This window comes from Pan paniscus, chromosome X, assembly GCF_029289425.2.
Source record: "Pan paniscus chromosome X, NHGRI_mPanPan1-v2.0_pri, whole genome shotgun sequence".
Taxonomy (NCBI): Eukaryota; Metazoa; Chordata; class Mammalia; order Primates; family Hominidae; genus Pan; species Pan paniscus.
In genome coordinates, this window is record NC_073272.2 from 20,419,108 (window position 1) to 20,433,573 (window position 14,466).

General features: G+C 41.5%; 1 protein-coding gene across 11 annotated transcripts in view; it reads left to right on the top strand.

The window, feature by feature from the left end:
* CDKL5 (cyclin dependent kinase like 5) overlaps nucleotides 1-12,332 on the top strand; it is a 209,039-nt gene extending 196,707 nt beyond the window's left edge. For 7 of the 11 annotated variants that reach the window (XM_034949844.2, XM_055106646.1, XM_034949848.2 and 4 more), the window contains 3 exons: nucleotides 824-946; nucleotides 2,071-2,190; nucleotides 5,312-12,332. In XM_034949844.2, the coding sequence (XP_034805735.1) occupies nucleotides 824-946; nucleotides 2,071-2,190; nucleotides 5,312-5,698 (630 nt within the window). In that variant the 3' untranslated portion in view covers nucleotides 5,699-12,332. The remainder of the gene's footprint in view (nucleotides 1-823; nucleotides 947-2,070; nucleotides 2,191-5,311) is intronic. The other 4 variants (XM_055106649.1, XM_014343397.3, XM_055106650.1 and 1 more) reach the window with 1 other exon arrangement.
* Nucleotides 12,333-14,466: the final 2,134 nt, after the last annotated feature.

Genomic DNA, 14,466 nt, shown 5'->3' on the forward strand with positions numbered 1-14,466 from the left:
TATTGTAAAGGTGCCTGCTTCGACTCAAGCAAATCTGGAAGCTGCCTTGGGAAATCTGGCTTTGGTTACATATCCAGAGTTACATAAGTCCTCAGAGCATATGGTGACTTTGCCAACTTGGTAATTGTATCCTAGTTAGTTAGTATCTCAACTTGTGATGATGCTTCCATTTAAATATTGAAATTTCTGTTTCTTCTCTTTGAAAACCAGTATCTGAATTGTGCTAGATGTTTTCCACTGGGTAAATATTTCTAGCAGTACAGAACAAGGCCTCTTACTCAACATTAGTATCCCACCACAGTGATCAATACCTCTTCCTAGTGATGTTTTCAGGCTTAAAAGTTGACCAAATTCGAAAGGGTTTCCAGTATGTTGGGATTTTTTTTCTCCTAATAGGCAAATTACATGGTAGATTTTTTACTTGCTGAAGTCCTCTCTAGCAATTAGGAGAAGATTGAAGTTTATCAGTAGCTCTTTAACACAGTTCTTTATAACCATATTTCTGATAGTAAGTAAAAATTATTTAACGTTTTATAAGCTTAATGTGAGTAGGTGTGTCTAGGTCTCTTGGCATTCCTACTAGAGGTATTGATCATGATCTCACATCATATACTTAGAAGAAGTTTGTGCTTGTCTTGAATTTGCATTATTGACATCTTCACATCCAGGTGAGAATTGGCACAGAACCTCTGTAGATGCACAGCACCGAGATTCTTTCAGTGACTGTTAATATTTAGCAATTTGAGGGCTTCCAAGGGCTAGTAGTTTCAATAAGAGCACTTTTTTTTTTTTGCAATTAGTTTATTTGTATCTTATATTGCAGACAGATTCCACCAACGGGGAGAATCCAAGCATCAAGAAATCCCTCTTTCCTCTTTTTAATTCAAAGAATCATTTAAAGCATAGTTCTTCTTTGAAAAAGCTTCCTGTAGTCACTCCACCCATGGTACCCGTTTTTATGTATGGTAGCCCTGAAAACTGCTCCAGTAAACTTGTTTTACTGATGACAACAGCATGTCTTATTTTCATGAGGTCATATTCTCTTTATGCTAGTTAAGTACGTGAGCCAGTTCCATAAATTCACTGGGATATAAATTCATTGCCATTCTTCTGAATCAGTTAAGAAAGTTGAAGCACAAAGTCTATTAAGCAAACAAACTAGTGAAAGGCTAGTTTGTCATGTCTGATTAGCCAGTTATGGGCAGATAACATTTATAAAAGCCTGTATTTTATGTAAGGAATTCTATTAACATTTACAGTTAACAAATATCTTTGCATTTGACTCACAGAGTTTGTTAACACTTGATTGGCAATTTGTCTTTTTGAAGCCAAGTTGAATTGACCAAATTGAATGAGCTAACAGGCTCCATGAAAAAACAGCTTGTTTCCTTGTCTGGCTTGAGCTTTTGCTGGTCAGTTTAAAACCAGGGCTTTTGCTTGGCATTTGACATTACTCTTGTGTTCACCAAAACTGGTGAATAGAGCAATTGCATTCATCTGGAATTTGTGGCACAGATTTCCAGCATTTCTCTAGTACATAATGATAGATCCAGATATATCAGACTGTGGTTTGGGAATATGATCCAAACCATACTTTCTCACTTTGCTATCCTTGAAAGCCTACCAGACTTCTTTGGCACTACCATATACAGTGTTTGGATCATTTTCCCAGCAGGAAAAAATTTCTGTTTTATTGAACTGGTTCATAACCTAACTGCAATATGGAATGAGGATACGACAGCAATTCCTGGTACAGCCCAATTTAACTGCTCTCTCTTACAGCGACTAAAACTAACAGCATGGGAATGCTTTAAGGGTTGAGGTTTAACAAAGCTGCATGACATCTGCCAATTTTTCCTAATGCAGGGAAAATTATTAAGAGGGCAGAAGAATTTAACTAGCATCACTTGCATTGTGAACATTGGGAGAGATTGGGGTTCTTTTTTTACTGGGTTATTTGAGTTTTGGTTTGGTTTGCTTTTTAGTTTGGTTCTCCTCTTGGGTGTGGTTGCATATCTTAATTAGGCTTATCAGTGTGCTTATTGAATGCTTGTCCATATTTTGCTCTAGGTACCCAATTCCGACAGCCCTGATCTTCTGACGTTGCAGAAATCCATTCATTCTGCTAGCACTCCAAGCAGCAGACCAAAGGAGTGGCGCCCCGAGAAGATCTCAGATCTGCAGACCCAAGTGAGTGGATCCTGCACCACTGCTAGACTCTCCAACTCTCCAGTAACTGTCCTGAGGAGCGGGGAGGGCATGGTAGAGAAAACTTAGCCTCTCAATGTTACAGTAAGGCTGAGCACCTCCTCAAAATAGACTCTCAGTTATAGCCAGATGCATCTTGTGAGCCAGGATGAATCTTGCTTCAGTGACCCATGTTCTACTGGGAAAGATGCAAGCTTCTGTTAGCCTTCACCTAGCTGGAGGCAACTGAAGATGTAGTCCCAGCCCATAAATACAGCCCAGGAAAGAGCTGAGCTGTGTTAAAGAACCATAATTCATGGTAAAAAATGAGGCATGCCATAACATTTCAGGCAGGATGAACACAGATGGTGGGAAGATTAAGGTTTCATTAAAAATAATAGCATACAAATTGAAAGACAGGTATGATAAGTTTTCTTGAAAGAATATTTCAACTCGTGAAATCCATACTGTTTTTGACAGGAAACAGGCAAACAGTTGCATTAGGAACTACATATTAGACTGTATTATATAGTCACATTTATCTTCCGTAATGGAGGAATAAGCAGAAACTGAATCAGTAAATTTTTCAGGTATCTGAGGTTTATCTCCTTTAAACAACTATTTTGGTTGGAAATTTTGTAATGTATCTTTTCAGTATCCCATAATGAGCATTTTGTTTTTTGATATTGAGTATTTTATAAATCCTTTATTCTTGCACTATAATTTCTGACAATCCTCCCGAGCTTTTGAGGCTATACGATTACTTGTGTCTGTGATTTCTTGTGTCACAGATTTCTGTGATTGGGAGAGCAGACTACTGTTTTTTTTTTGTTTGTTTTTTTTTTTTGAGACAGGGCCTCAATCCCATTGCCCAGGCTAGAGTGCAATGGCACAAACTCGGTTCACTGCATCCTTAACCTCCCTGTGCTCAGGCAATCCTCCCACCTCAGCCTCCCAAGTAGCTGTGACTATAGGTGTGCACCACCACACCTGGCTAATTTTTCGAATTTTTGGTAGAGACGGGGTTTTGCCATGTTGCCCAGTCTGGTCTCGAACTCCTGGGCTCAAGCAAGCCACCTGCCTCTGCCTCCCAAAGTGCTGGGATTACAGGGATGAGCCACCATGCCCAGCCTCTGTTTACTCTTTTTAACTGTAAGCTGTTGCATAGAACTGCTGGCAGAAGTTCCCCATATTCCCATTCTATTTGCCCCAGCCATTTATATTTTCTGCTTCTAACAATATAAGCTGGGGATGGTGGAAGCATAGAGAACCAGATATCCAAGTTTATTGGATATGTATGCAAACTAAAGAGACAAGCCTCTGAGTGAGGGCCTGCTTCTCTATTCCCAATTTCAAAACAAAACAAAAAGAATAGAGAGCTTTAGAACTTTCTTTGTGAAACCATTTCTTTTACCAAGAAGCTCTCTCTCTCTCTCTCTCTCTCTCTCTCTCTCTCTCTCTCTCTCTCCCTCCCTCCCTCCCTCCCCCCCCTCCCCCTCCCCCTCCCCCCCCCCTTTCTTTCTGGCAGGGTCTTACTCAATCACTCAGGCTGGAGTGCAGTGGCAAGATTATGGCTCACTGCAGCCTTGACCTCCTGGGCTCAAGCCATTCTCCCATCTCAGCCTCCAGAGTAACTGGAACTACAGGCACACGCCACCATACATGGCCAGTTTTTTAATTTTTTTATAGAGACGGGGTCTCGCCTTGTTGCCCAGGCTAGAAGCTCTTTTCAAATAACTTTATAGCTCTTGCTGAATGCAGCTTATTGTAATTGCTTGATAGTTACATGTGGTCAAGGCTATAAAAATCACCAGGAGTCTCATCGTGTTATACCAATTTAGTTATTTTTAAAAAGCCACTTTTGAGCACTTAGAGTGTACAGTGTGCTCTGCTACCTCCTGTAGGGAGCACAAAGCTTTCTTGGGAAGACTTTGAAATGATGATGGAGAATACTTTCCCCTGAAACAATATCTACTTGAGTCAATTCTGAAGCCATTTACCTTGGGTTTCAGTGCCTAGTTCCTTCAAATCTTGTAATGTTCCTTGAGTTCGTCAACATTTTATTCAAACTTTACTGAGCCCTTAAATGCATGTCCCTTATACCGTGACATTTACAGCAAAGGTACTCTGAGAATTGGCCCCAGAGGGGTCCCAAGGCTAGGGTTGTAGCCCAAGTGGCCAAATCTAGCAGTCGTGATTGGCTGTGAATTTCCAAGTGCTTTCCATGTCTCTTCCGAGATCGAGGAAGAGGAGATTGAGCCATCTTTCATCGTTCAGGAGCATGAGGCTCAGGAATTGTCCAGTGAGCAGACGGCTCTGAGGCTCCTCCCCTCTGCCCTGAAGTCAGTCTCCCTCCTTGATGCAGCACCTGGGGATGTCCAGCTGCACAGTAGACAGACAGGCAGGGCGGACCACTGTGAGCCCATGTTAGGAATTGAAGGCCTCCTGTGAATTAATTCTTTAGATAGTTCTGATGGGGTTTTGCATATTTCTTTGTGCTTTGCATTTTCAATGCCCAAATGTTACCCTCCCCCTTTCAAAAAAAAAAGCAAAAAAAAAAAAAAAAGTGCAGCAAGGGAACATTTGAATTTTGCAATATCGAGAGAGGGAAATTGGGGAGATAAGAACGAAAAGGGCTATACGACTTGTAGTTGAGTACATTGCTAACTAAAACATTCCATATTTTCAGCTTCTCTTGCTGCTAGATATGGCTGTGTACGTAAGTTCTAGCTGGTAAAATATAAGTGGAAGCATTTTGTGGAGCCTTTGGGAAGTCTTCTCAAAACAGAGAAACATACACCTTTTGCTTTCTCCTTCCTGCTGGTTGAAGCATGAGATCCCCTGATTAGAGATAGGATGCAACCAGGTAGATGAGCCTGGGCCTTTGATTGGCTGCCGTACCAGCTCTATATGTCTTATCTAGATTTCTAGGCTTTTCCATTAAAGAATAATACAATCTTGTTTGAAAAAACCCGAAGAACAGATATGGCTGGACGGGCTCCTCCTTGCACATGCTTGCCCTTCCTGGCCACACCCAGTCACCTCACCTCTAAGCCCCCTTCCCTCCCCAGCCTTATGGTCGCTCTAACTTGAATCCTGTGTGCATTCTCATCCTTTCTTTCAGAGCCAGCCATTAAAATCACTGCGCAAGTTGTTACATCTCTCTTCGGCCTCAAATCACCCGGCTTCCTCAGATCCCCGCTTCCAGCCCTTAACAGCTCAACAAACCAAAAATTCCTTCTCAGAAATTCGGATTCACCCCCTGAGCCAGGCCTCTGGCGGGAGCAGCAACATCCGGCAGGAACCCGCACCGAAGGGCAGGCCAGCCCTCCAGCTGCCAGGTCAGATGGATCCTGGTTGGCATGTGTCCTCTGTGACCAGGAGTGCCACAGAGGGCCCTTCCTACTCTGAACAGCTGGGTGCCAAAAGTGGGCCAAATGGGCACCCCTATAACAGAACAAATCGCTCACGAATGCCAAATCTGAATGATTTAAAAGAGACAGCCTTGTAATTTGTGCTGGTAGGGGGGAGGGGTGGACAGACAAGCCAGTGGGGAGGGGTGGGAAAGGGTGGGCTGGGCTTGGGGCATGGGCCGGGCCAAGTGGTGAGCCAATATTTTCAGCTTTATGAAGGTGTGTGCAATATTGCATGTGTTGGGGCCGTTGAGCTCCTCGCGGCCACAAATGCTAGTCAGGGATCTTAGAGCCACAGGAGTTCCTTAGGGATCGCCACTCCCCACAGGTCTTGTGTGAGAATAGATAAGAGTGTGCCATTGAGGAAGAAGAAATTCTTGCCAGTTTCTCCCCTTTACATTCCAGCTTTAGTGCAATCTCTGTTGAACTTGGGAATGCCAGGATGTGTCCTGGCACTGCAAGGGATAGGAAAGTCGTGTTGACCGATGCCCTTACTACATATTTTTTTCTGCCTAGACTAAATGTGGGGTTTATTGTAATCCAAGAGTATCCCTTTGAAGGGTTAGCAGATGAACTGTATGTCTTAAATTGTTTTCTAAACTTCCATATTTGATAGGATTTGTAACATTTATTTATAATTAATATTGTACTGTTAAAATCATATCTTTTATGTTATAATGTAAAGTTATTTTGAGCTGTTTGAAACATTGTGAAGCAGTGGGACAGCTACAGTAGTTTCTATAAAAACTAAACAGTAACATTTATATATTGCATCAGGAGTATTTTATTCTATATATAAATATATATATGGTAAATATCTGTTTTATAAATATATTCATTTAAAGAAAGTATCGTTATGACACTATCTGCCATATTTTTATACATTTGTGATATGAAGTGAGTATTATACTTCTACTAAAGGGAGTTGAATTGTGGCTACACGTGACTGTAACAGTATGAACCTTGCTCAACTTTTAGGCCCCAGCAGTAGCCTCTAGACATGATCCTTGGTAGCAGACGAGATGCAGCATCTCTTTCCAAACCTGCAGGGGAAGAAAGTCAGATAGGCCAGTGAGAATTCCAGCAGGCCTGGTTTCCGTCCTCACACACTTGGCTCCTGTTTGTGTCCAGGGACATTACTTGCACACAGGGGAGAATAGATTGAGGCGTTACTCGTGGGTCTTTGTAGAGAGAATGTGCTCTTCCACTTAGCATTAGTGTAGAGCGTAGACCAAAGAGTTGCCAGTGAACATTCCTTGTTGTGAGATCATAAGAGGTACCTGTCTGCAGATCTTGCAAACCATCTCTATGCTCCTGAATATTGTCCACTGTCCCGGAGACTCTTGGCTGATGGGGTGTGAGATATATGTGTGGCATTTCTATTTCTGAATGCCTTTTTTGCTATTGCTCTCTCCAATACCATATTTAAAAGGCTCCTGGAGCAATTCCAGATAGATAAAAAATTACTCTATCCATTTTTTTCTTCCTGGGGCTGTCCACTTATGACAAGATTTTCATGCACACCTGTTACACACACAATCCCCATCAGAACAGGACCTATCTTCCCCTCATCTGATCTCTTTCAGCTCCCAAGTTACTCCTAAGTATCATCAAACCCTTTGGCCATCAAGTGTTATCCTCCCATGCCTCTGGGTCATCCTTGAGGGAAGTCACCTCAGCACCATCATCTATCAGTAGTAGTAGATTTTTGGAAGTAGTCTCTTAGCAATAATACTTTTAAAGGTCCCTCTCACCCCTCAAAGAGATAACTTCTCAGTATTTATTACTTGTCCTCAAATTCTGAGTGTCAGCCCCTGCATCAAGTCAGCTATAATCAAAATGTGCTGTTACTGTTAACCCTCCCCCGAGATTTTGAGAATCATAGCTCTGATGATTATGAAGATTATAAAGACTAAGGTCCTAGTTTCCCTGAAGCTTAAATTGTGCACATATTGCATTTTTATATAAATACTATAATGTGTATTGATTATATAGATAGGTCATTTTAAGGTGCTTTTTATTTAATTTTAATGAGTGTAATAGGCACTAAAATGAAACTCGACTGGGTACTATTACTGAAAAAATTTGACTCAAACCAATAGTTTTGCATGCTCTTTAGTTCTTTTTCTGTCTTACTTCTTTCACCAGTTCAGTACTGTTTGGGTAGCTCTGAATTCTGGCTTTTCCAGGCAGCTGCTTGATGATACAAATGAGGTGGACCATCAGCAGTTTTGCCTGGACACTAATGACTCTAAAAGGGTGTGTATTTAACTCTTCTTTTTCATACTAGATCTCTACCTTGTATTCCCCCCTTGCAAACCAGAAACTACACTTTTTTTCTCTGGAAAGACTTCTCACTGTGCTATGCGCTTAGGAACTGCACGGTCCCGTTGCCATGCTGTGGCATTCGAGGCTCGTCACCTAGGGGCTGGTTTCCCATGTTGTCATCCTTGCTAACACTGGGATCTCAGATGTTTGCAGAACATTTCTATTCATGACGGTTCTTCAAAGAAGGGCTAGAATATTTGCCTTCTACCTAGAGCAAAGTAAACCTAATTGTTGAAGAGTCAATACGTACTTTTTGTACTTTCCCAGATTTGAGCCAGAAAATACCTACAGATATCTACAAATGTTTTCAACCAGTGTTTTCGAGGTAGCTCTTTAATCCTCTTCTCAGCTTTTGTCTGTTCTGACTTTTCATCCAATAAGCTGTAAGTGAACTACAATCTGCATTTCCAGCATGCAATTCTCTTCCTGCTCACGGAGGGGGATGCAAAAGTTTTCTCTCACACCTAATGGGCCCTCTCTTAGCTTTTAACTGTTGTTTTCCCCTCTTGATGAAGAATTACTGACATCACAAAGATTGCCATCCATGGTAGAAAGGACTTGATTTAAAGTCAGAAAAATTTGCCTTTTCTTTAGGAAGGGGAATTCATGACATCCATGTCCTATTATCGGCCGTAACTTCCTAAAGAAGAAAACGGGTGAATGAAAGCTTATGTTACTTTTATGAAAGTATCACTGATCTCCTTTGGAAAAGAAACTCTGCTTCACTGTTTTTCTACCTTTATTTCTCTGCCATCCTCGTTTTTCCTCTCTGAAGTTCTAAATACACTTTAACTGAACCTTGTTGGTCTTGCTCTAAAATTTAGCCTCTTTCTAGAGCCCAAGACCAAAAGGGAGTGCTTCATGCTGAGGGGCTCAAGTGAGCTGACTCTACAACTGTGGTTCTCAACTAGGGGCAGATTTGCCCCCAAGGGTACATTTGGCAATGTCTGGGGACATTTGGTTGTCATAGCTGGAGGGGAGGTGATGGTATGCTACTGGCATCAAGTGGTTAGAGGCCACAGATGCTACTAAACACCCTGCCATACACAGGACAGCCCCCCAAACAAACAGTGGTCCAGCCCCAAGCACTGCTAGTGCTGAGGTTGAGAAACCCTGCCCTACACCATCCCAAGCCCACCAGTCTGCAGAGCTTGGCTCTGGCCTTGTTCTGTCCAGGCTACAGTACTGCAGGTGTGAATTCTTCAACATCACATTCTCTTAAGAGTCTTCAACCATTATTCCTGAATCCTTGGAATCCTATTGTTCGTTTCCATTGTCTTGGGCCTGCTAAAAGGTGCATACTTTGGAAGGAGACCAGAGTTACTTTATAGGTGTTGGAGAACTTAAATTCTAGGTTAGCATCCTTAGAAAATCTTTCATAGAGCCATGAGGCTTATATTTAGAAGCAAGCAACAGCCTGGCAGATTGGCATGATTTTTACCAACTGCTCAAAGGCATCCGTGGCTTTCAGCTGTGTCTCCCGAAAGAAAATGTCTTTGTTTTTTATTCAAGTCATTTAATAGCTCTTTACAAATATTAGCATATGGCAGACCAATTAGAAGCAAAAAAGTCCGTATTGGTGGTTGTGATGTGGCTGTTATAGAAGTATTTGTGCTGTATGCTTTGGTTAAATCTGTTTTAAAACATGCTTTAAGATTCACCTTACGCAGTTGTACTTTAATTCTAAGCTCAGAGCTATGCTGTCAGTCTCTAGTCACGCCATGTATTATAAAGTATGTTGTGGTTGTAGAGTTAGCCAGTTTAGCATGTTCCTAATCTGAGAATTAGTGGACTATACTAGGAAATGCTATCCCATTTTCCCTTTCCAGCCCCTCTTAGTTAAGATCATAGTATCCTCACTTCTTAAACTAGTCTTTAGAGTAAATAAGGAAAAAAGCCATTTATTTTCTTCTAGCCATGTATTATTGAGAATGACTCATAGTGTACAACTTTTTTTCAAAGGCCAGAGGATTACTTTTCAAGTGTGTAGAAAGATCTGTCTATTTCTGTTCACCTGGGACCTGGTGGTGACTGAACTCTTTCAGCAAGGGCAATGGCTCAATGTGATTCGGTGCTGGAGCTCAGCTGGGACTCAGTAAATCTGCACGTTCTCTGCTGGTCAGAACATGTTTCCTGGAGAGCATTGCTTTTCTATCTAGAAGTTCGTTACCTCCTGCATGATAGTGGGATATTGAGATGTGGGTTCTAAGATCCACAGACTCATACTTTTGTGAACTTTGGAATGTGGTAGGGTACACTGAACCAAGTCAGAAAATAGTGAAATATTTCCTTGCCTCCTTCAGTTCATCACTAAGAAAGTGTGTAGGCAGAGAAAACTTACTTATGGTTTGAAGAACCACAATTGTTTTTGAAAGGGGACATAGAAAAGACAGTACAAAGGTTGTAAGTGTCCTGTCGCTAATTCCCAGGGCCAGAATCTCACAAGAAGATCCTCTCAGAGACTTAAAAGCCTGGCTTACAAAAATAACCAGAAACCAAACTTGTAAGCAGTTACGATTTCTTCCTTTTGCTTCTTGACCAGCTGAGATACAGAATATCTTGAGGTCTGGTTCAGCTGATGAAAAATTCTGTCTCAGAAACGATGAGTAAGAAACCATACAAGAAAAAGAAGTCCCTCATCTATCTGCATACACGCAATGTGGGAGAAGTGGGGTGGCTAGGAAACTCTGGGCCTGCTGCCCCCTTCGATTCTTTTTTTTTTCTTTGTGAATTGAATGTACGATACAAATGGTAGGCTTTCATGTGAGCCAGTTACTACATGAATCTTCATTTCCCACAGTGGTTTGTTCATTCATCAGCGTTAGGCTTGGTCCTGGCTCCACCTTTCTCCTCTCCGGGCACTGACCCCACCTTTCTGTGTATTTACTGTAGGCTATTAAATATGATCATGACCCGCCTTGCATTTTCATTCATCACCTGTTTACGCCCAAATTTAAAGGAAGTTTGTCTCATTTTGCCAGAAAAAAATTGTAATAGTCGGCATGCTGGATTTGTAGGGCCAGCAAAATTGCGGCAGTGAAACTAGTTTCACTTCTAAAGCCCTTCATTTCCCACAAGGTTAAGCTCTCGAAACCCCATTTGATCCTTGGTTCCTATTTCGATCCTCCTTTGGAATCTGAAAATCGGTCTCCATGTTGTATGCAGATTAGAAGTTGCCTTGTTTGTTACTCTTCCAACACAGAGTATCAGGGAGAAAGAGGCCTTATCTGTTCCTCCATCCCCCCTGTTTTGACAGACTGCTAAGAATTCCTCAGGACTTCCTTTGGTTGGGGATTTTACTTTCCCAAAAGTCTGATCTGATTTCTTTCAGGGGTAGACAAGCTTGTCCTAGTGCTCTGCTTCAGGTCTTATCAGAAGAAACCCAGGAATAGAAAAGGTAGATGCCTTGACTTTTGTCCCTGTTGTGGGGACTAAAGTGTTTTTTGCCAGAATTGTCAAAAGCTCCGGTTCAAACTCTGTAGAGTTTCATGGAAAAACAAAACAAAACAAAAAAGATGCTTATCGTCCCGGAGAATGTGTAAGTTCTCCAGCACGGCTTAGGTTTTCCAAAATGGAAAGCAAAGCTTGCAGACAACCTGTTTTCTCTAGAGACACACAATGATTCTGGCCCTCAGTCTGTTTCCCTCCCCTTGTTTACTCTTTGGTCACCGATCGAGTCAGGCTAGAGGGGTAATACGGTGATTAAAAGAAGTAAATTCTCACTGTAAACTTGGATTGATTAACAGAAACAATTAAACCAAACAAAATCATTGCCCCAAATTTCTATCTCCAAGAATTGCTTTGTGCCATTTTGAATTCAGGTAGTTATTCTGTATATACTTAGCTAACTATTCAGAGCTTCTTCAATCTCTAGTAAGCTTGAAGGTGGTGTCTGGGAAGACACAGGGCAGGGTGACATTTAGACTCTGTTCATTCTTAAAAATAGGGATAAGCCAGAATGATGTGACATCTAGTATGTGGTAGATGAAGAATCAGTGGAAATTCTTAATTGCACAGACTTTATAATCCATTATATAAAGTGTAATTCCATACTTTTTACTGTGGCAAGGGTGTGATGTGATTGTTAATCTTTTTAATTTTTGAATCCAAACTGAATTTAAAGTGTTGAATACTTAAATCCTCACAAGTGAATTATGAACCATTTGTAAAGTGTTTCTATAACTCTTTGTATCATGTGTTGGTACATCTTATCAAGTTTTTTCTGGCATGTAATTCCATTCTAAACTTATGTAAAATTTCTATTGTTGCTGTAAATATTACACAAATATCTATTCCGTGATAACCTTCATTATCAGCATGAAATGGTTAATTTTTACTGAGCACAATGTATTTTTGAATGGATCTTCCCAAATGTCTTTAATAAAATGCAGATTTTGCACTGACTGATGTGACTGCCAGGCCGTCCCAATCTTGAGCACTGTGGTCCTTCGTGTTTGAACTGCGAACAGCTCCATTTTAGTTCCTTCTTGGGAAGAAAGAATGCATTCGAATTCAAATGAGGGATGATGGGCCTTTGAGGTTGTAATCAGTTTAAGAGACAGAAATTAATGTAAAACTAGGCAAATCCTGTAACTTAATGATGTTGATCTTTGTTTTCCTATTTATAAAGCTTTTTTCCCCTTACGGCATTTTGAAAACTTTGGTTTATTTTATACTTGAGTGTTGTCACCTTTGCACGTCGCTAGACACTCACGTGGTAGTTTGAGGAGGATGGGAAGAGAGGCCAATCTTGTGCTAAGTGCTATGGAGAAAGCAAAGATGCACAGCTTAATAAGGGTTTTTTGATTCTAGAGGAGAGGTGGGCAAGCTTTTCCTGTAAAGGGCCAGATGGTAAATACTGGGGGCTCTGTGGCCCATCAGTTCCCTGTCACCATTACTCAGCTCTGCCTTTGTATTGCAGAGGCTGCATGGATAATATGTAAATCAGTAAGTGTGGCTGTGGTCCCGTAAAACTTTACTTATAGAAACAGGCCATAGTTTACTAACCCGTTTTAGGCCCTCAGTTTCATCATTTAGGGTAACACCAACCGAGTACATGTTCAATCAGGAGGGAAAGAACTTAGCTTTTGTGATAACTTATAGATAAAATATTCCCCAGTTTTCTTTCTCTTTCTAAACAAAGGGTAGGAGCTGAAAGTCAGTGCTCTCCGTTCTTAAAAGTCCTGTGTCAACCACTTCTTCACTCTGTCTCCTTAAGTGACATGGAAACTTGTGGCCTGTGCTTTCAACTATAATCTTACCAAGACTGAATGAAAGTATTTGGTGCTTATACTTTTTAATGTTCATAGCACTTACTATGGCCAGGCACAATGCCCAAGTGTTTTGCTTTATTATTATTAGTATTATTATTATTATTTTCACAACAACCCAGTGAAACAGGTACTATTATTATCCCCTTTTTGTAAATGAGGAAACAGATTTCCATACTTGACATTAACCTGCCCAAGGTCACCCAGTTTGGAAGTGGCAGGGCCAGGATTTGAAGCCGAATATGTTCATTGTAAAGCCCATATACCCTTAAAAGTCACTGCACGTCCACGTATGGTAATGTGGTCACAATCAGTATTGTTTCTCTTTAGTAATTCAGATTTATTCAAGTAACTCCAAGGTTCAAATTTTCAAAAACAGTTTCCAACACAGGTTATATTAAAAACTTTGCCTGAAGTTTACTCTAGGTGCAGAAATAAAGACAACTTAGTCAAGTGAAGGAAAGAGTAACAGACTTAGAAATGGCTATCTACACTGATGGAATAAGTATACTAATTAGAGCAGGTAACAAGTCCCCACGATGTATAACATATTCTTCTCTAAAAGCTCACAACAATTTATGTGCCACCTTCCATCCCCTTTCCCAGCAGATGGTAATTGATGCGATTTGAGAATAGAACACTTCATTGAAACAAGTCACTGGAGGTCCTCTGGGGATGCAGCTTAAAAGCCCAGGATCAGGCCAGGTGTGGTGGCTCACGCCTGTAATCCCAGCACTGTGGGAGACTGAGACGGGCAGATCACCTGAAGTCAGGAGTTCGAGACCAGCCTGGCCAATATAGAGAAACCCCGTCTGTACTAAAAATACAAAAATTAAGGCTGGGCGGTGGCTCACGCCCGTAATCCTAGCACTTTGGGAGGCCAAGGCGGGTGGATCACGAGGTCAGGAGTTCGAGACCAGCCTGGCCAACATGGTGAAACCCCGTCTCTACTAAAAATACAAAAATTGGGTGTGGTGGTACATGCCTGTAATCCCAGCTGCTTAGGAGGCTGAGGCAGGAGAATCACTTGAACCCGAAAGGCAGAAGTTGCAGTGAGCCGAGATCACGCCACTGCACTCCAGCCTGGCAACAGAGCGAGACTCTGTCTCAAAAAAAAAAAAAAATACAAAAATACAAAAATTAGCCGGGAATGGTGGTGAATGTCTATAATCCCAGCCTCTCGGGAGGCTGAGGCAGGAGAATCACTTGAACCCAAAAGGCAGAGGTTGCAGTGAGCCAAGATCGCACCACTGCACTCCCACCTGGAC